This window comes from Suricata suricatta, chromosome 13 (assembly GCF_006229205.1).
Source record: "Suricata suricatta isolate VVHF042 chromosome 13, meerkat_22Aug2017_6uvM2_HiC, whole genome shotgun sequence".
NCBI lineage: Eukaryota > Metazoa > Chordata > Mammalia > Carnivora > Herpestidae > Suricata > Suricata suricatta.
This window is the reverse complement of record NC_043712.1, coordinates 3,861,964-3,887,704: the sequence shown is the minus strand read 5'-3', so window position 1 is coordinate 3,887,704 and position 25,741 is coordinate 3,861,964. Positions and strand designations below refer to the sequence as shown.

Genomic DNA, 25,741 nt, shown 5'->3' with positions numbered 1-25,741 from the left:
GGGCGGCCGGCCGCCGGGGAGAAGAGGCCGCGGGCAGGCGGGCGGAGGACCGTGGGCGCGCGGGGTCCGCCCGCTCCGAGTAAGTTGCCCGCGCGGGCGGGGGGCGGCGGAGGCAAGTAAACCCCGGGCGCTCTGCTCGGGGGGGGGGGGCTTCTAACTGCGGGACGCGGTGCCAGCCGAGGGGGCGTCCTCAGCGCCCGCCGGGCCTTCCTTACGGGCGTGCGTATTCATCGCTCTCGGGGCTTTTGCACTCAACTTCGCAAAGACAGAACGCAGCCGAGGGACCGCGGGGCACGCCCCTGTGCGATGCACGCCTCTCGCAGCCCACCCGAAGCTCAGACCCCGCTCCGGCCGGCCACTCGGCCCCCCAGGACGGACCCCCGCCGCCTCCCAGCCAGGCCTCCTTCTCGCGCCCCCACGCCCCAGCCCTCAACTTTTCGGGGTTCCCCGGTCGGCCGCCGAGAGGTCGTGGAGGGAGCCGGGAGCCGGAGCCCGTCCCCCTTCCGGGGCTGGGGGCGCCCGGGCAGCCGGTACCGGGATGCTAGCTCAGCTGCGGGGACTCGGAAGACCTCCAGGACCCGGCCTGGGGCGGAGGGCGGGAAGGTGACCGGCCGCAGCGGGCTCCCCCTTCCTGACCAGCCCTCGGGCACCACCCCCCTTGAAGGCAGATTCCCCTTCGCCCCGCTGCCGGCGCTGGGAAGGGGGAGGACGGTTCAGGGTGGGCAGCGTCCCCCCCATCCCCTCCTCCAGGGCCCCCCAGGGCCCCCCGCCTCCCCGCGCCCACAGAGCCGAGTTTCCCAAGAGGCGAGCGCGCAGCCGGTAACTCGGGAGGAGCCTGCTCGGAGCCCAGCCAGCTCCGAGAGGCGCTAATTCAATAAGACAGAGAAATCGGAGTTCAGAAATCCTGGTAAAATCTAATTTTCGGGTTTTAATACCGTGGCTATCAGCCCCCCCCCCCACCTCGGTTGCTGACGACTCTTAAAAGAAAATAAAGCGCATTGATTCTATTTGTTTCTGGGAGCTCCCGTTTCTTAATAATATCAGGGGAAGATTTATTTTCCAAGGAGAAAACGACCCACCGGGATACAACCTCTTACTCTGAAATTTCCCTGCTGGCTTCTCACTCCCTGCTTTCCGCTCTCCCGGAGTCTCTTGCTTCTCTCCTCCCTCCCCGCCCCCCTTTTTCCCCCTCTCTTTTTGGCAAAAGCCGACTGTAGTGTTCGCTTGCTGAGTTCACAGTTCCCCCTGTAAGACCAGAGCAGCTGATTGACTAGTTGTAAACACATTTGTTACCCACACCCCCAGCAGCTTTGGCTGTCCTTGTCTCTCCACTAGCACCCCATTTTCCAGCGGAGGTGCGGCATTTAAACCAACCCAACTGCACAGCAGTTCATAGATTTTTGAGTTGCTCGGCGCTTCCCTCTCGGTGGCCTCCCAGCCTCCCGGGCCTCACTGCCTCCCGGCCGTGGGTCTGGTAGCCGGTGGCACAGTCCAAGCCCTGAGCAGCCGCTGGTTTTGCAGATGAGGGAAGCCGGCAGCCAGCGCCCCGGTGTCGCCGCCGCAGTCAGGAGCTCCCTACCTGTTAGTGAACAGTTGGGAGTCCACGGCTGGAAGAATTAATTAGGGACGTGCTGTTTTCTGGGCAGCACGAAGCTTGGGTAGAGGCATCCAAACCTTTGCCGGCCGCGCTATTTTATTTTTACTACATTTTCTCAGGTTGTAAAAATAGTCGCCAGGCGGGTTGGTTCTGAGAGTTTCTAGCAAGGAGCACATTCAAGGCCAGGCAGCCTCTATAACAGGTTTCTCTTTACACCGCCAGAGGTGAGCAGTGAAAATGTGGTCCCCCTGGGCTCCCCATTCATCTCCATCAAGAGCCCTTCAGCCAGAGAGAGGGGCGGGGGGCCGCCTTAATGCAGATTTATGATGCCCCCCCACCAGGAGCGTGGGGGGCCCTGGCTGGGGGCTTCTGCAGGGAGCCCAGGTGAGCAGCCAGCCATCTCTGGATAATGTCCACCTCCCCGGTTTGTCATTTTTGGCAGGAGTGTGTTTGTGTCTGGGCGGAGAACGGGGTTTCATGGAAAAGTGATTAACTCTTCAGAGACGTTCCATGAGCAATGGCCAAGCGGATGTCAGGTGAGAATCAGGCTGAGGTTCACACGGATGCCCGAGCAGTTTGGGGATATAGATGCAGTCATCATAGGTATAATACCCAGAGTAATTACTAATGCGTGCGCTGCTGCTGTGACTCATTACATAACCTTTGCCCTATTGGCTAGTATTTTTGGCCGGGACCCCACACCGGCTGGACTCAGGTTCTCCGGGTGATGTATCAGGTGTCTGGGAACACAGCACATTAGTAGAATCGTGTTTTCTACAAGGTAACATTTGTCTTAGTTATAACTACTTGGGCTCTTCAATCATCATCAGTAGCTTAAAATAGTAACGCAATAATCATAATGGTGACTCATTGATGGACACACCCTCTGAGGATTATTGCAGAATTTTGGTCTTGATCAGAAAACCCATTATGACAAACCATGCTCACTCCTGTGGAAGCCTTCGATATCCCGAGCTTCTCCACGTTGCAAATGAAATTCACCATTTCAGAATGTGGGCTCCCGGTTCTGACTCGTGGGTCACGCACGGCCCCCTGTGTCTATCTGTACCTGGACCCATAGACTCGTGGGCACGTACAGTGACAGCTTTGATCTTTTGACTTGTCGGTCACGGTCGCTCAATCTTGACTCCCGAGGACCTTCTGGAAAGCCGGTGACCCCAAAGCAGGGGCACTTCTGCTGACCTAAAGGCCCCTGGAAAGGAGGGGAAAAAAACTCAAATTCCCTTTCTGATAATGCGCCCAATCTCCAAAAGTGCAACTCTGATATTAATAAAAATAAGCCGGTTTTCTCAAAAGACCTTGCTAATGCAGCCTCGTTTTTTGCACATTTTGCCAGAGAGCTTTTGTTCTTGTACATCTTTATTCCCCCACCTCCACCCCCCCCACCCTTTCTCTTTTTAATTTGTTGCAGGTGTGTCGCTAATGAGCTCTCTCTCCTCCCCTCTTAACAATGAGAGACAAGCCAGCCGGGTGCCTGGACGGACTGAGAGCTGAGGAGTGAGAAACTTGATGATAAGTTGCCGATGGCTACCAGCCAAGGTCAGCTGGCCCCATTAGTCCCCGTCCCCACAAAGCAGAGCCAAATAAACGGCTCCCCAGTTAAAACCTCGGTCCCTTTTTTATGTTGTAGTCCAGCCACACAATTGGTGTCACTTTAAGCCCATATGAAAAGAAATCTCTTTTATGGACCTGAGATGCCAGTCCAGTCCCGCAGAGGGAACCTGCTTCCAGCGAACACGCACACCTCCTGATTTTATTTTATCTTTACAACACAGGCCGGAGGGTCGTTTTGCAGTTGTGTTGCGCACGCCGCACGTTCGGGGTCCTTTAAAGACCTGGATTGATTGGAAGGACAAAAATTAAAAGCAATCGGATCCAGCCTCATGCCAGATCCCCGCGGATTTGCTCCTTATCCCATTTCCATCCACTGTCACAATTTGAGAGCCTGCCCGATTTGATCAGATTCACCTCCAGGAGAGGTGTGATGCCAAGGTTAGGAGGACGCCAAGTTATGGGCAACTTTTTGATCTGCCCATCAGCAGTCTGAGAAACGCTGGCTCTGGGTTTTCCGCATCGGCCTTCAGGAAGACGCGAGCGCCTCCCTCTGCGACCCGGCAGTCGGTGCCCCGGCTCCGGGGACGTCCAGCCGCCACTGCCCGGCAGATGTGGCCCGTCCATGCCTAGGCCGAGAGTCCCGCCCGCCCAGCCGCCGCCTCTCCAGGGCCTCTCCAGCCATGCTGCCCCTGCTGGCTCTGCTCCTGCACTGCCTCCCGCTGGCCTCTGGCGACTACGACATCTGCAAATCCTGGGTGACCACGGACGAGGGCCCCACCTGGGAGTTCTACGCCTGCCAGCCCAAGGCGATGCGGCTGAAGGACTACGTCAAGGTGAAGGTGGAGCCCTCGGGCATCACGTGTGGGGACCCCCCTGAGAGATTCTGCTCCCACGTAAGTCGGCCCACTGCTCTTCTCTTCGCTCAGGCCGAGTGGGGGGGGGGTCCGGGACAGTGGCCGTCCCCCCTTGGAGAAGTGCCAAAGCAAAGGCCACCCCCCGGTGGGGCTGAGGTTACGTGACTTCGTTCTTGGCCCGCTGACCCTAGATCGGTTCCTCTCTGGGGGAGGCCATAGTAGTGATGGTTCCTGGCTGCCAAGACAAGCCCCGCCTCCCTCGTCAGGAGGTCGGCATTTCGAGTGGGGGAGCGAGGCGCGGTTTGCAATGTCACGCTCTGTCCATCCCCTGTGCGCGCCGTGCAGCCTCGCCTCGCACCTGCTCCAGGCCAGCAAGCGCTTTTGCCAGGCCGGTGCATACCACCCACCAGGCTGGGACTTCGCAGGGGGCAGGTTTGCTGGAAGTGCTGAAGGGGGGGGCGGGAGGAGAGGGTCAGACCGGGATGGACCGATCTGGTGGCTGGTGCTCTTTTCCGTCCCTGTGTGCGGCGGCTTGCAGGCACTGGTTAAGTCAGGGGCCCAGCAGACATTCAGGCATTGTCGCTTGAGCCCTTAACTAGGGAAGGATGGGGTCGTAGAGCTGCGGAGTACTCGGGCGGTGTTAACAATAGACACAGTAATAGTAATGGGGGTCTTCTGTGTGAGCCCCCCGGTGCAAGTGCCCCCCGCCCCGGCTCCGCCAGGCTGACTCTGTGTGGTGTAAAGGACGAGTTCCAGGGTGCGGGCTCACAACCAGTGGCGTGTCTAGGCCTCTGTTCCATTGTCTGTAAAATGGGCGTTGTAGGATTAAGTGCGCTAACTCGGCCCTTGCAAGGTGCCTGGCGTGGAGCAAGCGCCCCCTAGAGGTTAGCTGTTGTCATTCCTGTTGCACGGATGGAGAAACTGAGGCCCACAGCCACACACCAGGAGGTGCTGGAGCTGTGACTCCCGTGTCTGGCTCCAAAGTCACTGAGCTAAGCTATCTGCCGACAGTGGCCTTCCCACTGGGCAGTGCCGGGGGGGCCCTCCCTAGCCCCGCGCCTGGCAGGAGCCTGGGCAGGGCAGCCAGGCCGTGGGAGCTGATGGGAGGGGTTCATTGTCATCTTTGGGGGGACTGCTGCCGCCACGGGTCCTTGAGGGAGCCTCTGGGCTTGTGGCTGGACTGAGCAGGCGCCCCCGCTGGGCCCCCGAGGACGCCTCAGTCCCATGGGGAGCTTCGTTCCCATCACAGAGCAGTCAGCCTGGGAGGCAGGTTTCCACTCGGACAGGCAGCAGTGAGTCTGTCCCTGTGGTTGGTGGCCGGGCCAAGGGGGCCAGCTGGGAAGGGAGGGAGGGAGGCAGCACAGGGCTGGGAGCAGAGAGGGGGTAGTTCTTTGGGATCACTGCACTGGGGACCCCAGAGCTTCGCTGGCTCAGGGGTGAGCAAGGGGGTCGGCTCCTGAAGGTCAGGGGCAAGGCCAGGTCGAGGGGCAGTGGAGCCCAGTTCTGAGCCGTGCGTTAGGCTGACAACTGAGTCCAACTCCTGGGAAGACTTCAGGCACTCCTTGAACAGAGTCAAGCGTCTTGACTGTATTTCTTCTCTTAAATATTAATCATTGCCTGAATGTACTGGGGGGAAGGGTGTGGGACAGGGTAGCTAAATCGTAATTCATTGGACCGGCTTCTGGTCAAAGGCTTGAGAGGTAGACATGGCCATCAAATGCAGGTCTGAGGCCCTCTCCTGGCCAAAGCTGGCCGAGAGTGCTCTTAGCCGGGACCCCTTCCTGCCCCCATCCTCACAGAGGACCCAGTGCCACTGCCACCGTGGGGTGGTCACCCCCCGACACATAATCCTCATGCTGCCCCACTTGAGCCCAGGCAGGTGTCCCTGAGCACTGGGGTCTGGGAGGAGCTGGCGTCCTTCCTTCTTCTCTCCCTGGAAGACAGAAGAGGAGGAACATCTTCACCATGTCCCACATGTGTGGGTCCTCGGTGTCCCCCACCTGTCTGCTCGGCCCTAAATATTTCATTACAGGCTGCTCTCCTGCTCTGCCCTTGATTACAGATGTGCGGCCAACAAGAATGGGGACCCTGCCTTGACAGGTGGGGGGGGGGAGGCTGGCTTCTGTGGGGAGCAGGGGGAGGGTCCCATCCAGATGGACTCAGTGCCCCATCCCCTTCCCCTGTGTCTCATTTAATCATCTCTGGGGTGCTCTGAGGTGGGGACTCTTCTAATACTGTTGTAGGGATTAGAGAGGTTTGCCTGAATCCTGCCAAGGTCACTCAGTGGCAAAGGCAGGCGGGTAACCGGTCTGCACTGAGGGCCTGGGCTCCCCAACGAGGTGTCTCAGCCTGCCCATCTGAGCCGAAGCCTCCTCCCCTGCAAAGTAGAGGTAATGCCGCCTGCGTGTCACCGTGCTGGCAAGAGGATGCCCCCTGGCCATGCCAGTCCTGGGCACCGTGCTGGCACCTAGTAGAGGCTCAATGTGCAATAGGTGTTATGCATTTATTATTGTTGTTAGGATGCCCTCAGCAGCGTCCCTGGCTTGTCTTGGTTCCTCTGTTCAGCTCTGAGGATGCCACGCCCTGTATTTCTAGTCTCTGGGCAGCCAGGCTATGCGGCATGGTCAGAGAGCTTGAACTTCTCTGGGCGGCAAGTAATGTGAACCACCAGGGGGCGCCCTACCATTAGCCAGCTGCCCACTGCCCCTTTAGCCTTGCAGGCGTCCTGTGGGACCCTGTCTTCCTTGCACTCCTGCACTTGGAGCTGTCCCAACGTGCAGCCAACTGGAGCGTGAGCCCTGGAGCTCCCCCAGGGTGCAGGGTGGGCCGAGAGGCAGCCGCCCTTTTCAGGGTTCAGTGTGCAGACCCTTCCTCCCGCCAGGCTTCCTGTCCCTCCGTCCTTCCGCAAGGCCACCTGAGAACTGAATTGTAAATTCCAGCCTGGTGAGGAAGGGGAGGGGGAAGAAGACCAAGATAAATGAATAAATAAAAACCTATTGGCTCTAAATGCACAATGAGAATTAATAGGGATGAGCTCTCAACAGAGGATCTGAGGGCAAGGGCAAAATTTCAATGAGGGCTGCGGGAGAGGACAGACAGCCCTCTGCCCTCCATTCTGGGGGGCCCCCGGCCAGAGAGGGCCAGCCCGGCCTGCGGCAGGGCCCAGGGGGCGGGAGAGGCGGTGCCCACAAAGGCTTTTTAACGTGGCTGGGTGTGGCACGCAGCCCCACAGTGCTCCCAGACTCTTCTTGTGTCTCTGAGACAAAAGCTAACCCTTGAGCCTCAGGAGAGAGATGGTGAGGAGGGGCGAAGTGGGGAAGAGAGAAAAAAGAGAGAGGGAGAGACGGTGCTGACCACAGGCCGGGCGGATAGTGTTGAGAGCAGTTCTGTAGGCACCTGCAAGTGTAGTCCTTGGACTCACCTTGTTAAAAATACAGAATCCCAGGCCCTGCCCCAGACCAACGGAGTCAGAAACTGCATTTAAAATTTTTTTATGGTATTTTTAAAATTTATTTTTGAGAGACAGTGCAAGCAGGGGAGGGTCAGAGAGAGGGAGAGGCACAGAATCTGAAACAGGCTCCAGGCTCTGAGCTAGCGGTCAGCACAGAGCCTGATGCGGGGCTCGAACCCCCGAACTGTGAGATCATGACCAGAGCCAAAGTCAAACGCTCAACCAACTGAGCCACCCACCCAGGCGCCCCTGGAAACTGCGTTTTAACAAGCAACACAGGTGATTTAGATGCATGGTCTGAGAAACGGCTGCTCGACGTAATTGCTCAGTCATGGGCTCAACTCGCTGCTGATGCTTCCGGGGGATCTTGGCAGGTTGAGTGGTGGGTCGAGGCTGAAGGAGGAGGTGGGGAGCAGGAGGGACGCAGGGGTCCCAGGAGTGAGGGGTGGAGCTGGGAGCTGGCATCCCGGAGCCCTCTGGAAACTTCCAGCGAGACTACGTGTATCCTGTCCAGAGGCACAGGCCTGGGGTCTGAGGACCCGAGCTCCCGTTCCTGCCTTGCCGTTTTCTCGGGCAGGGGGATCTGGGCAAGTCTCCCCGACCTCAGTTTCCCCATCTGTGACGAGGGTGCTTCTCGGCTGCCTTGCCTGCCCCACCAGCTTCCTGGGAGAAGGAAGTGCCTCTCTCAAATTATCCAGAAGCGCTTGAGGGGTGTGAGCCCTGTTCTAGTGCCACGCTGCGATGTTATCGAGGATTCCATTGATCCTCTTGATTCTGAAACGGATGGACAGCCAACTTCGTAGCCAGGGAGACTCCAGCATACAGAGGAGCCTTGGTCTTGGTAGATGGGCAAACCAAGAAAAGGCCATGATGGTGCATCTTTGAGCACATGCCTTCCTCAGACCCTGCTTTACCTTCTCTGTGCCTCGGTTTACCCAGATGCCGAGCAAATGGCTCTATCCCCTCCACCACCCCAAGGGGACTGCTGGGCTGATAAAGGCAGATGGCAGGTGGATCTCTGAGTCTTCTGGCCCCCTCCTCACCATGACATTGAGCACCATATCCAGAATCAAGGTCATGCATGCCCAGCCTCCCGCCAGACCTGGATATTCACAAACTATCCCCACCCAGCGCCACCGAGCCGACCGGCCCACTGGTTCAGGCCTCCTTCCCCTTGTGTGTTCCTGGCCCCCAGACCCACAGAGCAGAGGCCCCCTCCTCTCAACGAGAGAGCGCAGCAGAGATTACAGACACACAGCCAACAAGGTGGGGAGAGACCGCGCTGATGTGGCGGAGCCCAGAGGGACAAAGGCGCCCCTCTCCCCGCTCACCCTGCGTGTACCAGCTCGCCACGCTTCCCACCTGCTTGTCTGTCCCCGGGCCGTCTCCTCCACCCACATGGCCTCCCTTGACTCCTTCACCTCCGAGGCTTTCACATTCACCGGGACATCCCCAGCTCGTTTTTCAAGGTTCGGGTTGGACCCCACCTCCCTGAGAAGGCTTTCCCCTATTCCCTAACCGAGGTGGGCCAGAAGACCCCCATGTGGTCACATCCCTGTCATTGTGCTCATTGACGTGGCCCAGTGATGGAAACCCCAAAGCTGTGTGACCTTTGGCATGAGGCTTACCCTCTCTGGGGCTAGTTCCTCATGTTGCTGCTATTAATAGGATTCGCAAAGGAGACTGTCATGTGCACCGTGCCTGGCATATGGCTGATGCTTATCCATGCGGGGTGTTATGCTCCTTTGCCTGGGACTGTGAGCTCCTTGGACGTAGGCCTGCCTCCTCCCTCCACCCCCAGCACCTCCCTCCCGGCTCAGTCAGTGCCAGGTAAGCCCTTCCCGAATAAATGGCTGGGTGAGGGGAAGGTGGGTGAGATCCGGGTAGACTTCTCAGAGGAGGAGGGAGATTAGAATTGAGTCTTACAGGCAGGATTGGGGTTTTGATCAGGCCGGGAAGCACTGAAAGCTCCCGCTTCTCTCCGTCCGAGCCCTTGGCCGTGAGATCTGTGATCGGATTTCACCAGGGGGTCTGCACAGCTCGGCGCTTAGGTAGAAAGTGACTTTGGAACCTGAGTTTCACCCAACCCTTAGTTAAAGTGGCTCATTCTGTCGAAGTGCCTGAGGCAGGGCCCAGCCTGGGACAAGAATAGTTCCAAGCATGACATCTTGTTGCTCAGTGAAGCCTCCTTCCTGGCGAGCAGACGAGTGACAGGTGGGGGGCAGCGTGCTGTGGGGTCAGCGCCCACAGGAGCAAGCTCTCTGCCCCTTGACTTCTCCTAAGGGGATGGATTTGGGTGCAGACACCCCGTGGAGGGTAGGGCGGGGTGCAGGTGGAATGCAGTGGGGAGGGGAAAGGGCCTGGTGGGGACATCTTTCCAAAGAGTGTCAGAAGTTCTAGAACTTTCCAGGTTGTACCTCTCTGCCTACCCCAGGCTCATCTTTATTTTCTGACTCTACATTTCCTGGCCTTGGTTTTTCATATGTTTTCCTTTCTCTCCTGCATCGCGTGTATTAGCACCAGCTGCCTCAAATCCCATATGCGAGAGGCAGGGAGCGGACAGACAGACAGACAGGCTACACCCACCGCGGATGAGAACTTGGGATTCGGGAAGGGGCAAAGGCAAGCTCCAGTCATCCCAACCCTGTGGACTGTGGGACTTTGGATAAGTCCCCTGGGCCCCGAGCCTCAGTTTTCCCTTCTGAACATTGGGATGACACCAGCCCCAGGCTCAGAGGAAGAGATGAGACGTGCCTCCAGGAGACCTCAGCGGGGCACCTGGCACAGAATAAATGTTCCAAAAGAGAGATTTTCTTTTTCCATCCTAGGATTTAGCTGGAGAGACAAAGGAAAGGCAGTAGACAGAAGAAAGGGCTGTTGATGGGGCGTGCAATGTGGGGTAGAGTATGTTTGCGCTGTAGGATTTCAGAGATGGGGGTCAGCACCCATGTGGTCTGGAATTCAGGCGGTGACGGCCAGTGCCGGGGAGATGACAGGTGCAGGGACGCAGAGGGAGGGTCCAGGAGGTAGGAGGAGGGAGGTGTGGATGATTGGAAAGGACAAGCCACTCCGCCTCCTTGTCCCATCCAAGCCCCCCAGTCCCCGCACTGGGTAAACTGCTGTCCCCGCCCCCCTACCCCTGCAGGGCAGGGCGTTACTATACTATTAGATGAACAGATAGAATGAGGCTTCCCTAGGTCTACTTAGTGGAGGAGCTGGGGTTCAGCCTTCCTCTGTCTGGCTTCTAACTGACCCCTAGCACTGGGGGTGTGGGGGGGGGAGCAGGGGCCAGAGCGAGCCTGCAGGGCATGGAAACCCCGAGCCAGGGGCCTGAACGGAGCATGGCAGGCTTGAAGGGGCGGGAGGGCCCCTCACTGCCCAGCCCTCGCCACCCCGGGCCCCAGGCCCAGGCTGCAAAACTCTGTCCTCATCACCCAGCCCCGTGGCCCAGGCTCGCTGGCCTCAGAGCTGGCCGGCGTCCATATGGCCCATGAGGCAGGGACCAAGTTGCGGAAGAAACTAGGAAATGGCAGATGATGCAGAAGGAGGTTCTGTTCGGCTTTGGTTTACAGGTTCTGATTTGTTTTCCATCAGCAGCAGATTTGCTTAAATACAGGAAGATGTGGCTCTGATTCTCTGAGCGCACTCCAGTGGAGGCAGGGACAGTGTGTTAGCGCAGGACGAGCACTGGAGGGGAGCGGACAGTTCCAGGTTCTGGCAAAGTCTCCGTGTTGCTGGGACAGCAGGCCAAACCCCTTGGCCTCAGTTTCCCCACCTGTGCAAAGATGGGGTGTGCCTAGATTCACCAATGCTCCTGGAAGATCGCCAAATTGATTCTGGGAGTTTGGGGAAATCAAGTCGGGGGTTCGGGTTTGGTCACACCCAGACAAAATGGGGGACCCCAGTGCAGAGAGAGGGAGGGGCTCTGAGTGTCCTGCACAGAACTAGATACCTTTTTCAAGTTCAAACTCCTTTGAGATATGAAGAATACTTTATAATAGTATTCTCCTAAATGCAAATGAAAACAAAGAAAAATAAAGATGAGTGCTAAAAATATAACAGCACATCATGTAATTTCCCTCTGGTTTTCTAAATCCTTTTCTCTAAATTGAGATATATGAACGTATAACACTGTATTCATTTTAGGTGTACAATGTAGCAATTTGATACATGTGTATACTGCAAAATGATCACTGTGATGAGTTTAGTTAACATCCATCACCACACAGTTAAGGGTTTTTTCTGGGGACAAGGGCGTTTTCAAAACAATTAAACAATTTTTGTAATTGAGGTGAAATTCACATACCATGAAATTAACGATGGAAATAATTTTAATGCAGGAAAATATAAAGAACAGGAAGTTTGCCTTTTTAACCGTATTCAAGGCTATAGTTCAGCAGCATTTCGTACACTCAGAATGTGCGGTGTCATCTTCAGACCTCTTCGACCCGGCAAGAGGAAGCCCCGTTTCCATCCTCTGCCCCTCTGCCCAGCCCCGCCGGCAGCTCCTAGCCTGCCTTCTGTCTCCATGGATTTGCTTATTCTGGACACTGGGTGTAAATGGAATCATATAATGGGTGACTTCTTGTGCCTGGCTTCTTTCACTTGGCATCATATTTTCGAGGCTCACCGTGTTTGGCAGGTGTAAGTGCTTTGTTCTATATTTAAAGCTGAGTGATATTCCATGGTTTGAGTAGACCACATTTTTTTTATATTCATTCACCGGTTGATGGACAGTTGGATTGCTTCTACTTTTTGGCTCCATGAATAATGCTGTTCTGTACCCGGGTACATTTTTTTGGTGGACGTTGCACTCGGGTACAACTGGAATTGCTGGGTCAGATGGTAATTCTATATTTAAGTTTTGGGGGAACTGCCAAACTGTCTTCCAGGGCTCCACACTGTTTTCTGTTCCCACCAGCACCATGCATGGCTCCCATTTCTCCCCCTCCCTGCCAGCACTGGCTATTTCTCATTTCTGTTTTTTATTATTATAAAAAAAATAATAGTATTATTCCCTAGTGGGTATGAGCTGGCATTTCATATGGTTTTGATTTGCATTTCTCTGGTGACTAACGAGACTAGGCATCACCTGCTTATTGACCATGTGTATATCTTCTTTCGAGAAATGCCTGTTCAAGTCTGTTGCCCCTTTTTCGTGGGATTGTCTTTTTATTGTTGAGGTCTATGTGTCTTTTCATATGCTACCTCCTAGATCCTTATCGGATATATGATTTGCAGATATTTTCCCCACTCCGTGGATAGTTTTTTCACACTCTTGATTGTGTCCTTTAATGCACATTTTTTTATTTTAGTGAAGTCTAATTGATCAATCTTTTCCCCTTTTTTGTGTATGCTTTGGATGTTGTGTCAAAGAAACCAGTGCTAAATCCAAGGTCATGAATGTTTACCCCATGTGCTCTTCTAGGACTTTTTACAGTTTGGGCTCTCGTGTCTAGATCTTTGATCCATTTTGAGTTAAGTTTGGTACATATTGTGAAATAAGTACCCGACTTCCTTCCCGTGAGGGCAGCCAGTTCCCCCAGCGCCATTTTGTTGGAGAGACTGTTCTTTCTCCATTAAATGTTCTTGTCTTTCCTGTCAAAATTCCATAGACAATAGATGCGAACGTTTATGTCCAGGCTCTCCATCTCTTCCGTGGAAATGCTGAGCATTCCATGTCCGGTGTCTCCTCAGATGCTCCCAAAGATCCTGCATGGTAGAAACTGCTTTCCCCATTTCACAGTTGAGCAAACTGAGTCTCCAAGACCGAGTGGAGAGTCGGGGCTTGAACTCAGATCCCAGGCACTTAACAACGATGCCATGCTCCCTCCCTCCCTCCCCCCACCTCCTTCCTTTTTTATTCTGCTTCTCCTTCCCCCCCACCCCCCACCTAGCTTTTAGGCTGGAATGTTAGCTATCCAGAGGAGGATAAGTGGGGAGCAGTGCCCAACCTTCTCTCCAGTCTTGGGGTAGCTCCTCTCCAGCTTCCACGGCACCCCTCCCTGACCTGCTCAGCAGGCACCAGAGTCTCCACCTTTGTCCACGAAATAAATGCTGCCGCTGATTACCTTCCATGTCAAGTGGGGAGTGCGGTTTGGAAGGGGTCTTAAAGGTTAGAAGAACATCAATACGTATGAGCAAATTATGGTGGATCTCGTGGCCCAGGGGAACGTGGGCTCCCTGGACCTGGCCGCTGGTGTCCCTCTGCCGCGGGCCCTGAGGCCTGAGTGCCCCGCCCCCAGGCCATCCTAGGGCCCCCAAGAGCACAGTGTGAAACGGCCAGTCAAATCCAGCTCCCCCTCATTTCCTCTATGAGGGAAAACTGAGGCCCAACTGGATGGAGTGACTTCCTTGGGTCCCCAGGTAGGGTCCGCAGACCTGGGAGACTCCAGTGTAGGCCCAGGGCTCTCCTGAAAGAGTGCACCCGAGCCCTGAGGACGTTCCGCACCAGGCATATCCACTCCTGCCTGGGGTTTGACCTCACATGGTGGTGTTTGGTGGGGGGCGCAGGGGTGCCTGCCTAGAGCTGCCTGCAGCTGGCGGGGTGCCCTAGCTGCCCCTTCGGGGATGGTGTGACGTAAGGAGTTTGCTTCCCGCCCCGCCCCCCAGGTCAGCATGTGGCCCCTGGTGACCGGGCTGTGCTCAGGGCTGGCTCTCCAAGGCCCCCAATCCCCCCTGCCCCCCACCCAGGCTGTGATTCTCCTGGCTGCTCATGGCAGCGCCACGGTGGACAGGAAGGGACCCGGAACCGGCCACCTCCGTCAGAGAACACAGCCCACCTCTCCCTGCCTTGCTCCCATTGATCTGCCTTCCACACCTAAACCCAGGGCTTTCTAGAGCTGCCCCCTGCCCTCCGTTAAAGGGACTCAGCCCGTCATCAAGGATCTGGCACTCTTGTCCCCCAGCTCTTTGCCCTCGGTGCGTTGGGACCATTTGGATCCCTCCGTCCCTCATTCCAGTGCCTTCCTTCTGCCCATGTCATTTGTCCACTTGACTCCAAGTGTCGGCCAGGGAAATAAAAGGAAATGAAACATGACCAGGGCATTTCCCCCTCGGTCACAGCAGAGTCTGTTGTTGGGCAAAGGTGAAAAGGAGGCCGGCGAGAGACGGAGCCTGCATGTTACCCCCAAGCTCCCTCCCTCTGCTCCAGCCCAAGCAGAGGGTGGTGGCCATTTGGGGTTCTTGGGGTGTCCCCTGCCTCTGGGATTCAAGAGACAGCCCAAGGCGGGTGACAGGAGAAGCAGAAGCCAGCTCGCCAAAGGGCACCCTGTCTCTGTCCCTGTCCCCAACACGGGGAACCATCCAAAGGCCTTGCCCACAGATCTGGGGCTGGTACTGTGCTGAGTCTGGGCTCCTGGGGACTGGGCTCCCCACTGGACCGCTTTCTAGAAGCTGGGTGACTCGAAGCAAGTCTTGGGGTGGAGACTTCCTGTCAGCTTGCTCAGCCTCAGAACCCCGCTGCACCCTGCCTCTAACCTTTGGGACCTTTACGCCTGGAGAGGGAGCTGGAGAGGGGGAGGGGGAGGGAGAGGTAGGGAGAGAGCCAGTAAGGTCCCAGGAACCCAGGAGGGACCCGGATGGGACAAACACAGCAGGAGACCTACCCATCCCTTAGCAGGGGCCCCCTGCCTTCGGGGATCCAGACCCCCTTGAGGGTTCATGGTGCTCTTAGGAACCGTGCATACGCACGTGCGCACGCGCACACACACACAGTTGCAAGCACACTCAGGGCTTCCCAGAATGCCCTGAGTCTGCTCATGGATCCCTATCGTCCTTCGGGGGGGCCCTCATGCTCAGGAAAATTAATTCTTTTCTTCTTGTAACTGTTAGTCCTATTACTGAGGATTGTCTTGATTTTACATCCTCCTCCTCAGAGGAGCAACGGATTGCCTTTATTGGGTGCCTACTGCATAACAAGCACTTAATGGAACCTACCTCATTGAACCCTCATAGAAGACTTACGGTAGATCCTGTATTTATACCCATTTTGAATAATGAGGAGCCCACGGTTCAGAGAGGTTAAGCCACTTTCCCAAAGTCACACAGCATTGAAATAGAGGGGCTTGGCATCTCTACCTTGGGCTGCCTGGAGCCAGGCCGGCTAGCTGATGCGAGGCGCTCTGAGGAGCTTGGAATGCAGCTGAGCTGGTTGTCATCTGTGCGTGCGCCTGCGTGCTGGTGAGCACGCTCTCCCTGGCTCTCCCTGGCAGCCTCGCCTCCCCCCGCACGGCCTGTCCGCCCCGGGAGGGAGGGCTGGGGAGGAGTGAGCGACGGTGGCAGTTACCCCCACCCCCCACCCTTGGAGACATGGCGGAGTCTGCTAACCCACTTATTTGATAATTCACTTATATCATGTCTATTTGGCAGTGCCCGCTCCCACGCACCAGCTCTGGGGAGACAGCTCTGCCTGGAGGGACCTGAGCTGTTTTTCTGGGGAAAGAGTGGGAAAAAAATACACCCAACAATGGACAGTAATGGACCTAAAAATAGAGGGGGGAGGGAGGCCCGGGGAGGGGGGAGCGTGACGGCGTCTGCCTTCCACCGCCTTCCAGTGGGCCTGTCCGCCTGGCTGGGGCAGCCCGCCCCTTCCCACTGGGGTTCCCCCCGCAAGTCTGGCTGCCTCTCAGCCTGGGGGATGGGCCCGGCGAGGCGAGGGGGAAGGAAGAGGGGCTGGGCAGCCGGGGGCACCGCCAGGCGGAGAGTTGTCCCACGGCAGGGTCCTCGGCCACACCCTGGAGTCTCCGGGCAGCAGACGGACTGGATAGGTAGGGCCGACCCCAGAGGCTGTGACGTGGCGGCCTGGGGTGCCAGGCGCGCCTCACGTGAGAACCGCTGGGAGTGGGGTCTCCGCGTCAGGAAAAGGGTTCTGACTTTGTGCCCGGCTCCTTCGTGGGTCCCGGGTCTCCTAACCATGGGGGCCGCCTTCTTGAAGGCTCTGAACTCAGGTGGGCCGCTGGGACTGGGGCAGTGGAGAAGGTGGGGGGCCGGGCCGCTGTGCAGATTCGAGGCTCTGCACAGGGGAGCCCGCGCATGGTCACTGCGGCGGGCCTGGCCACCGGGGTTTCGTCTTACCCCCAAGGGGTGCTGGGGCACAAGCAAGTGTGAGAACCCCCATCCCAGCCTTCCTCGGACCACGCTCGATCCCTTCCGGTCTTAGGCATCTCGTCATCCTTTACACTCAAAGGCCAGAGAGGGAGGGAGTTCGTTCTCTGAACCCGTCCTTGCCCTTGACCTGCGGAAGCTCCATCCTTGCTCCAGCCTCTGGGGGCTGAGGGGCGCCCGTTCCCACTCGGGGTCCCTCGCCCTTTGTTCTCAGCTTCTGACTCCCTCTTTTTGGAGTAAAGCTGGCCGGCCACAGTCAGGGCCTTCCTGCAGCAGCCAGATGTCAAGGCCATCGATGGCTCCAGCTGCCCCTTTGCCCTTCTCCCCTCATTCCCCACCAGGCCCCCCGTCTGCCAAGTGCATGAACTCCCGGCATCTCTCCCGCGTGCCCAGACCAGCCTTACGTGGCCGCACTGCTCAGGGCACCCCCCTTCCCACCGGGCTGTCCCTACCTCGACCACCCCTCCTTCCAGGCTGGCCCTTCTGAAGTCTCACCTCCTCAAGGAAGCCTTCCTGACCGTCCCGGCCCAGTTCCCCCCAGGCCTGTCATCCGGGCCATTTGTGGGGACCAAGCCCAGGGTGGCCTTCTCTGGTGGTCACTGCAGAGTGCTTAGTGCCCTTGTGAGGGGTCAAAAGGCCCGGGTTACTGGAAGGGTGACCTTGAGTCAGTGCCTGGCCTTCTGAAGCCCTCAGGTCCCTCCCCTGTGAATCCGGGCTGATGTCCTAGAATAGGCATCCTTCTTTGGATCAGCCGGACCAGGCCCCCAAACCTGGCCGGGCATCTGAGTCACCGCCGAGGGGTCTGGTTTGGTTGGTTTGCTTTTAATCCGGAGCCGAATCTCTGGCCTTCGGGCCCAGGGATGTCTGCGCACCTGCCCCTTCCAGGAATTCCGATGAGCAGTCAGTCTGACTGCTCCTTCGCCAGGGCTGCTCTGCAAACAGAGGATGCGCAGAAACAGTCGATGAAGAAGTGAATAAATCAATGATGGAAGCTTACCAGCTCAGCCTTTTGCCGCCCCTGCCCTCTCCGCAGGGGGGTGCACCTGTCCAAGTGTGCCCAGGCCTTCTTAGGTCCTCCACGTCCAGAAAGAGGGAAGCCTTGAAGGTGTCAGCTCGAGGCCCTTTGTACGGGCAGTCCCCGTCCGTCTGGGCATTGTGTCTACTCCTGAGACCCCCTGTCAAGTTCAGAGGACCCACACAGGGGACCCGCTAAAGAGGGGGGAGTCCCTCCGCAGACCTTAAGGAAGCACCTTGTAGGACAGAGTGCACAGTGGGGAGCTCACATTCACCAAAGGAGTTTCTAAAGGAAACCTGACTGAGTGCTCATCTGGAGGGGGAGGCGGGAGAGCAGGGGCCAGGGATTCGGTCCCTGCAGAAGGGATGTTCAGGCAGATGCAGCACAGGGATGGAGGGGAGGAGCCCCAGACAGGAGGTGACCCATCCTGAGAGCCCAGGGCAGAGGCAGGGGAGGGGGGGTATCAGGAAAGGAAACAGACACTGGAGAGTAGAAAATGATTCCAAGGGGCGCCTGGGGGGCTCAGTCGGTTAAGCGTCCGGCTTCGGCTCAGGTCACGATCTCCAGGTTCGTGGGTCCAAGCCCCGCGTCGGGCTCTGTGCTGACAGCTCAGAGCCTGGAGCCTGCTTGGGATTCTGTGTCTCCCTCTCTCTCTGCCCCTTGTCGGTGTGCACGCACGCGCTCTCTCTCTTTCAAAAAGAAAAAAGGGAAATGACTTCAATAGGATTATAAAGACATCTGTGGCCCAAAATCCATTAAATTGCCCCAAACCAAGGAGCAACTCCATGACAAGAGACAGCTGGCACACTGGGCTTCCCAGACAGCACATATTTCGGAGCTCCTCACACGGGTTCTGCCTTTTTCTCACTGGGTCACATTGGGCACGGTGCCTACCCGTGCCTCAGTTTCCTCATCTGAAAAATAAAATGAGGACTTGCACCTTAACTGGTAAGATTGTCACGAGTAGAGAAAACGAAGTCTCATGTGAAAAATCATGATCTCAGTGTCTGGTGCCAATAACAATACTCAGTGTGGAAGTTTAAGAGAAAAAACACCAGAAATGAGGCAGAGAGGGGTGTGGATGGTGGGGGGTAGGCAGAGCCAGCACTGGTTTGGGTTTGGACTTCTGGGGTTCAGCAGGGGAGCAGGATGGGGGGCTGGTGGTGGCAGGGCAGTGGTTAGGGGAGGGGCTTCAGGATCAACTTCAACCTCACCCCTCTTGGACCCTCCCCTTTCAGCAGTGCCTGTTTGGGGACCACCGAGGCCCCATTGGCCTGCTCTTGGGCAAGGAAGCCAAGGTCTGCTCTGGCGGGGGGGGGGGGGGTAGGGCGCTCGGGCTCTGCCCTCCACCCCCACCCCGGCATTCAAGTCCTCTACGCCACGTTTTTTTCCCTTCCTGATAAAATATTCATGTCAGCAGAGCAGGCCTCTTCGGGAAGGCTGCATGTGTCTAGCTCCAGCTCTGCACTGGCTTTAAAGAGCAGGGCGTGTTTCCTACTCTCTAAGCATTTTCTGAGTCCTGAATCAATAATGCACTTTCCTGGGCTTCGCTAGACGTGGCTTTTCTCCCCTTGCACCCTGCCCCCACCCCGCCCCGCCTCGCCCTCTCTGTCTCTCTCTCTCTCTCTCTCTCTCTCTCTCTCTCTCTGTGTCTCTCCCTTTCTTTCTTTCATCCCCTCACCTCCCCTTCTTTACTTTCCTTTACTTCTTAAAAAGGTATTGAGTAAACGCGTCGGGCTGTTTGGGTGGGGGCCTCAGATGGGGAGCGGGGTGCGCTCCAAGGGGGGAACTGAGAGCAGGGGAGAGGCGGGAGGAGGCAGGGAGGAGCTGCGAGCCTTCCCGCTGGCCCCGGCGGGGAAGCATTTGAGCTCCTGACTCGCGGGAGGAGGAGAGCTTGGCCGAATCCAGGTTCTCTAGATACTTCTTCAGATCAATTAGAGGATGTTTACCGCACCAGCAGAGAAAACAGGACCGAAAGACAAAAGAAAGGGGGCCTGGAGCAAGGAAAACATGCGGGGCGTGAGCCCAACCATATTGCAGACTTTCTCGGGAGCTAGCAGTCCAGTCCGGCCTCTCTGCTTCTTATGGTAATGAGCTCCCTGTCGCTGGGGATGTGCAAATGGAGGCGGAGCCATTCTTGGTCTGAGACAGATGCCTGACTGTGTCTGGTCAGCGATGTAACAGGTGAGGGGCTGGACGTGCAGAAATCGCCCGCGGGGGACCCTAGGGATCGGCACAGGCTCTCTACGGCTGAGACAGAATTTCTCATCCAGAACATTCCTAGAAATCTGGCTGTGGGAAGAGTTCACATGTGCCCAGGGCAAAACAGAATGCATTTTTTTAAAGAGTGCAGTGGCCACCCCTCATCTGTGGTTTCAGTTACCCACACTCAACCGTGGTCTGGAAGCAGACGATCTTCCTTCTGGCATTTGGCCAGACATAGCCCAACGCTACGTCACCGAGCCCCGCCCCTCCCTCCCGCATCCCATCACGTAGGCCTCTTACCGTCTCCTGTCCCGAGGGGCGAGGACAGCACAGGAAGAGAGAGACCACGTTCATATAACTTTGTTTTGTAATTTTGTAATTTTTTAAAATTTTTATGTCTTTATTTTATTTTGAGAGACAGAAACAGAGAGCGAGTGGGGGAGGGGCAGAGAAAGGGAGACACAGAACTGGAAGCAGGCTCCAGGCTCCTAGCTGTCAGCGCAGAGCCTGACACGGGGCTCGAACCCACAAACGGTGAGATCGTGCCCTGAGCCGAAGCCGGACGCTGAACTGACCGAGTCCCCAGGTGCCCCTCACATATATTTTGTTACAGGGTTTGGTTGTGACTGTTCTGTTTTCTTACCAGTGGCCATTGTTACTCCCTTCCTGTGCCTAATTTGTAAATGAAACTTCATAGAGAAACCCAGAACAGGGCCGCCTGGCTGGCTCAGTCAGAACAGCACGCGACTCTTGGTCTCGGGGCCGTGAGTTTGAGCCCCATGTTGGGTGTGGAGATTTCTTCAATAAAAACAAAAAGTTAGGGGCGCCTGGGTGGCTCAGCCAGTCAAGTGTCCAACTCTTGACATCAGCTCGGGTCATGTCCTCGCAGTCATGGGGTCCCATCCCGCACTGGGATTCTCTCTCCCCCTCTCTCTGCCCCTTCTTTGCTCACGCGCTCTCTCTCTCCCGCTCGCCAAGATAAATAAATAAATAGGTATACAAATAAAAATAAACATTAAAAATGGAAAAAATAATATATATGGCGTTTGGTACCATTTGGGTTTTCAAGCATCCACTGGGCATGTTGGGAAGTATCCTGTGTGGATGAGTGGGGAGACAGCTATAAAACTATTTTTTTAATCTTTTAAAATATTTTATTTATTTTTGATATATATATATATATATATATAGAGAGAGAGAGAGAGAGAGAGAGACAGCATGAGCAGGGGAGGGTCAGAGAGGGAGGGAGACACAGAATCCGAAGACAGGCTCCAGGTTCTGAGCTGTCAGCACAGAGCCTGACGTGGGGCTCGGACCCACAAACCATGAAATCATGACCTGAGCCAAAGTCCGACCCCCCAGGCTCCCCAGTGGCTATGAAACCTTAAGCTCCTGGAGAGATGAACTCTCATCTGGCCAGAGCCTTGACAAGGGCCCACACATCCCCTCTGGGATTCAGCTGATGGAAGAAATCCATCTTTCTGGACCTGCCTGGTGAGTGGGGGGGTTGACGTTGGCACCCTTGTGCCTCTGACCTTGGCTTCCCAGCTGGCCCTCTCGCGGGGTGGGGACAGGCGAGGGGCATCCCTCCTGGAAGCCAGAGCCACAGCCCAGCCGGCTGCTCCGACTCGCTCAGCGCCCAGTTAGCCACGCAGCCCTCCCTGGGTGGCGCCGGGCAGGTGGCTCGCCCTCTCTGAGCTGCTCCAGAGTGAGCGGACTGACTGGGACCAGCGAGGAGGTGCCCTTGAGTGCGGGCTCCACGGACACGCTCATGGGGGCCGATTGTGAAGGTCCTCACGCAGTGTCGTATCCAGCAAACAGCACTGCCTGCAAACCGTCCCTGGGGAGCGCGGGGGAAGGGTAGGCAAGACCTGGTCCCTGCTGTCCTAGAGTCCCATCCCAGTCACGGAAGGTTCTGGAAGGAGGTAAATTGTAGGCAGGGGTGAAGTGTAAGGCCTCCCTCTCCTCCCACTGGAGCAGCGAGAGCTGATCAGGGCGGGCTTGGGGGGGCCTGGGGGGGGCCTCTGGCCGGGAGATGCCCCCTGTGGCTGGTCCCTAGTGGGGGGCTGCAGGTGCATGGGGGGCTGTCGCCATGGCCTCTGGGTGCTCACCGCCAGGATGGATGAGCCAGGGAAGACCCGTTGTCCAGGCTTCTGGCCTTTGCCATGAGTCATGGCCGGGCTGGGGAGAAATGTCTCCAATGAGAAACCAAAACCAAAAAAGAGAAAACCAGCAAGAGTTGGCCAGCGGCAGCTCTGCCCTGAAATGCCATTCGGGTCAGTTTCCGCTGATTCACGAGCAGGGCGGGGTGACCTTGCTTCAGTCCAGGCTCCAGCTGGAATACAAACCCAAAAGGGAAAGGGAGAGAAGGCTGCAGGTGGAGGGTGCTAGAAAGGGGGGAGCAACAGGGACGGGGTCCGTGGAACCCCCGGGGGAGAGGGCAGCAGGGTAGGGGAGGGCTCGGTGCGGGTGTGGGGAGCTAGAGACCGCCAGGGCGGCTAGAATTAGAATCTGCTCGCAACAGAATCTCGTTTCCGCGTTGTTAATAATTCATCCCCGCTGCAACTTCTCTTACCAATAAATAGGAAATAATTTGTTAGGGAGAATTCCCTGGGCACCCTGGCTTTCTCCCTGGAGTAGGGGGGGGATGCCCTCTCTCTGTGCCCTTCCTCCCAGGTGGGCTTGGCGAGCTCAGTGTCAGAGCCCGATCAGTTCATGAAGGGGGAAACTGAGGCACCGACGGGGCAGGGCCCCACCCAGGGTCACACATGGGGTTGGGGGACAGTCTCCCGAATCCCAGCTCCATGACCCAGGGGACTTCGAGTGACTTACACACCTGCCTGGGCTGGAAGAGCTTCCCCCAGAGTTCTAGAAGCATCCTGCAAGGTGGAGGGAGGGGCTGCGTGTTGTCTTCCCCCGCCTCGGCTCACCCCTAGGTCCAGTTCCGCAGGAGGGAGCTGGTGCCACCCCGCCTAAGCCTCGGAGCCCTGCCGGTGCCTGGTGCCGGCCATGCCCCACGTCCCTGCTGCCCTGGCACCCCTCACCCCCCCACCCCCCGCTGCCAGGGCTCTCCCTGGCAGCCTCCCGCCTCCCACCGGCAGATGCCTCCAGCCGCGCCAGGGTTGACGGGCGGAGCAGGAGACGGTTCAGTTGGCAACTCGGCAGACAGGTTCAGAAAAATCTGTCAGCTGCCAAACTGTTCCATGGCCTGCCCACACGCCTGGGTGGCAGAGCGGGGGGCTGTCTGCCTCCCGGTGGAACCCGAACCTCGAGGGAGCAGCATGGGTCAGGGGCGGCGGCTTTCCCTTTTGGGCGAAGGGCATAATTTCCTGCCACATCTCCGAGCCCAGCGCCCTGGCTTCTTGTCCCCCCGGCCACTTCACAGCTGTGTGACCTTGGGGCTCCTGAGTGGCTTGGGTGGTTGAGCATCAGACTTCTGCTCAGGTCACGATCTCACCACTTGGGTTCGAGCCCCACGTCAGGCTCTGTGCTGACAGCTCAGAGCCTGGACCCTGCTTCGGATTCTGTGTGTGTGTCTCTCTCTGCCCCTCCCCTGCTTGCCCTCCGTCTCTCAAAAATGAATGTTACACAAACAAATGAAAAAGCAGTGTGACCTCGAGACATTGTGCTCCTTTCCTCATTGGGAGGCTGGAGATGAAAGGACCCCGTCTTCCAGGGCGTGTGGGGTGTGGACCGTGCTGTGTGCTCAGCTGGCGGTGGCCGTCATGCTGCCCCTGCCTCCATCGTTGGCGAGCTGGGGTCACGCGGGGTGCTCGCTGCACGGAGCCCATGTGATTCCCACAAAGGCCCTGGGAAGTCAGCCTTCTCGCCCTCGCTGGGCTCCATCCACTCCGCCAAGTCTTCCCAAGCAGCCCTGAGCAGTGCCGGGGTCTCGGCTGTTGTGAGGAAGGGGGTGGGTGAGGCCACTGCCCTCCTGGTGCTTCCCCTCCAGCGGGGACGTGCGGGGACTGGTGTGCGGCCGGCGTGCGCCTGGGGGAGGCTCCCACCCGGTGACGCACCCTGCGCCCCATCGGCGTCCAGCCACTGGAAGTCCGTCTCAGCACGGGCCGGGATGCAAACCCGGTCCACCCAGGGCTGTTTATTCCTCTACCCGAGACTCGGGCAGAGTTCCGAGGGCCGCCCCTACCCAGGCTCCTTGGTCCAGACTGCCAGACGTCCCCTGGGCACAGTCACCCACACCCCTGCTAACAGCTGGCTTTCCTGCTCAATTATGGTTTTTGCCCGAAGCCCGTCTACACTGTTTACAGCCTGGCTTCTGACTCCCAACTGCAACCGCACCCCCTCCCCGCCTCCTTCGCCCCTTTGCCCAGAAAATAAATAACGTAAGAGCAAAAGCATTCAAGAGACCGCTGGAAGGGTTGAAGATCGTGGCACGGAATGGTTTTCCCGTAGAATAGTTCTTTCCAAGCGACTCCTGCTCAGTGTCTCTCTAGATTTGTCCCCACCCCGTTCTCTGGTGCTGCTGTCCTAGCTGGCTGGCCTCCCCTCACCCTGCGCCCCTGCCTCTACCCCTCCCCTCCACCCCCCAACCCCTTGTGTGTGTCTGCAGAGATATGGAAGTTGCAGACAGGACGGACTGGGTTTCCCCAGGATTCCCTTGGCGGGGTCCCGCTGTGCTCAGAGGAAGTGACAAGGGGGTGACGGGCCCTGGGTAGCGCTGGCCGCCCGGGTGCTGGGAGTATGCCATGTGGAATGGGTGCGAGGTGCCCAGCCCTGCCCTGGCACGTGGTTAGCACTCAGTGAACGGCTCTTCCCAGCCCGCAGTCTCCAAGGCCGTCCGCGTCTTGTGCGAGGTTCTGATTTTACTATCAATGAGCCATTGCCCTCAGCCTTCTTCTTCCCAAGGAAGGCTGCTAGGAAAGCGCCTGAGCTGGTGTATCTGGAGCTGCTGCTGAATAATCATTGCTGCCATTCGGAGGCGTTTTCTAGGTATCTCACATGATATTGGATGAGAAATTAAATATTCAGAGAGGTAAAGCCAGTTTCTTGAGGCCACACAGCCTCAAGGGATAGAGCTGAGATGAAACCTGGGACTTGCAGAGCCCAAAGCCATTTCCTTAACTGCTTGAAACTCCAGACCGGGGCTCCTAAATGGGGAGATGGGGCCCCAGGAATCCCAGAATTTGCATGGAAAAGGTGGCATATGACTTTTTTTTTTTTTTTAGAAAGTCTCAAAGCCTTTAATCAGGGATATGATTTACTGACTTTTTTGGGGCTATCCATAAAATGTCTAAAAAATTATTACTTTTGGTCATATCGAATGCTGGCTTTGATATCATCCTACAAGGTTAAAGGTGTGCCTCTAACACCCCCTAACTTTCTCTAACACCCCCTAACTTTCTCTCTGGAATGATGAGGCCAGGTCTTAGACACGAGGTATTACTTGCACTGTCTGTTTCATTATTAGTCTGACCTCACAGAGACGGGTGGAAATGTGCAGACTGAGGAAGGCGGGGAGACGCCGGCCCTCCAGCCCGGCCCCTCCCTTGCACCTGCTGTAATGAGCTGTCAGATTGAGGGACAGCACTTGGGACAGCGGAGCTCGGGGTCAACTGGGCCCCCAACCCCAGGCTCCTCCTCGGGACCCTTGCTGGGGGAGAAGAGAAGGAAAGCGAGGGCAGGACAAGCGGTGTTTGGGAAGGACGCTGGCTCAGCGCGGACAGTGCCTTGTGCAGGAGACGCACCCCTAAACGGTTAAATGGAATCCCGAGAGCTTGGGGAGGGAGGGCCGAGGAAGAAAGACGTGAAGCAGGAGAGAGGGGGAGAGACCTGGGCTGGTGATGGCTTGGGATTTATTTATCGTGCTCGCTGTTGATTAAGCCCGCTCAGCAGCAGGCGCGGGGCTGGTAAATGCACAGGCTGGTTCATTAGTTTCTAACCATCTGCTTCCCAGGCCAGGGCGGCGGGGGGGGGGGGGC

The 25,741-nt window shown here is 57.1% G+C and overlaps 1 protein-coding gene across 1 annotated transcript in view; it reads left to right on the top strand.

The window, feature by feature from the left end:
• The first annotated feature begins 2,020 nt into the window (after positions 1-2,020).
• The window catches only part of NTNG2 (netrin G2), a 78,016-nt gene continuing 54,295 nt past the window's right edge, over positions 2,021-25,741 (top strand). The window contains exons 1-3 of the mRNA XM_029921053.1: positions 2,021-2,133; positions 3,030-3,157; positions 3,394-4,065. Of these exons, the coding sequence (XP_029776913.1) occupies positions 3,853-4,065 (213 nt within the window). The 5' untranslated portion in view covers positions 2,021-2,133; positions 3,030-3,157; positions 3,394-3,852. The remainder of the gene's footprint in view (positions 2,134-3,029; positions 3,158-3,393; positions 4,066-25,741) is intronic.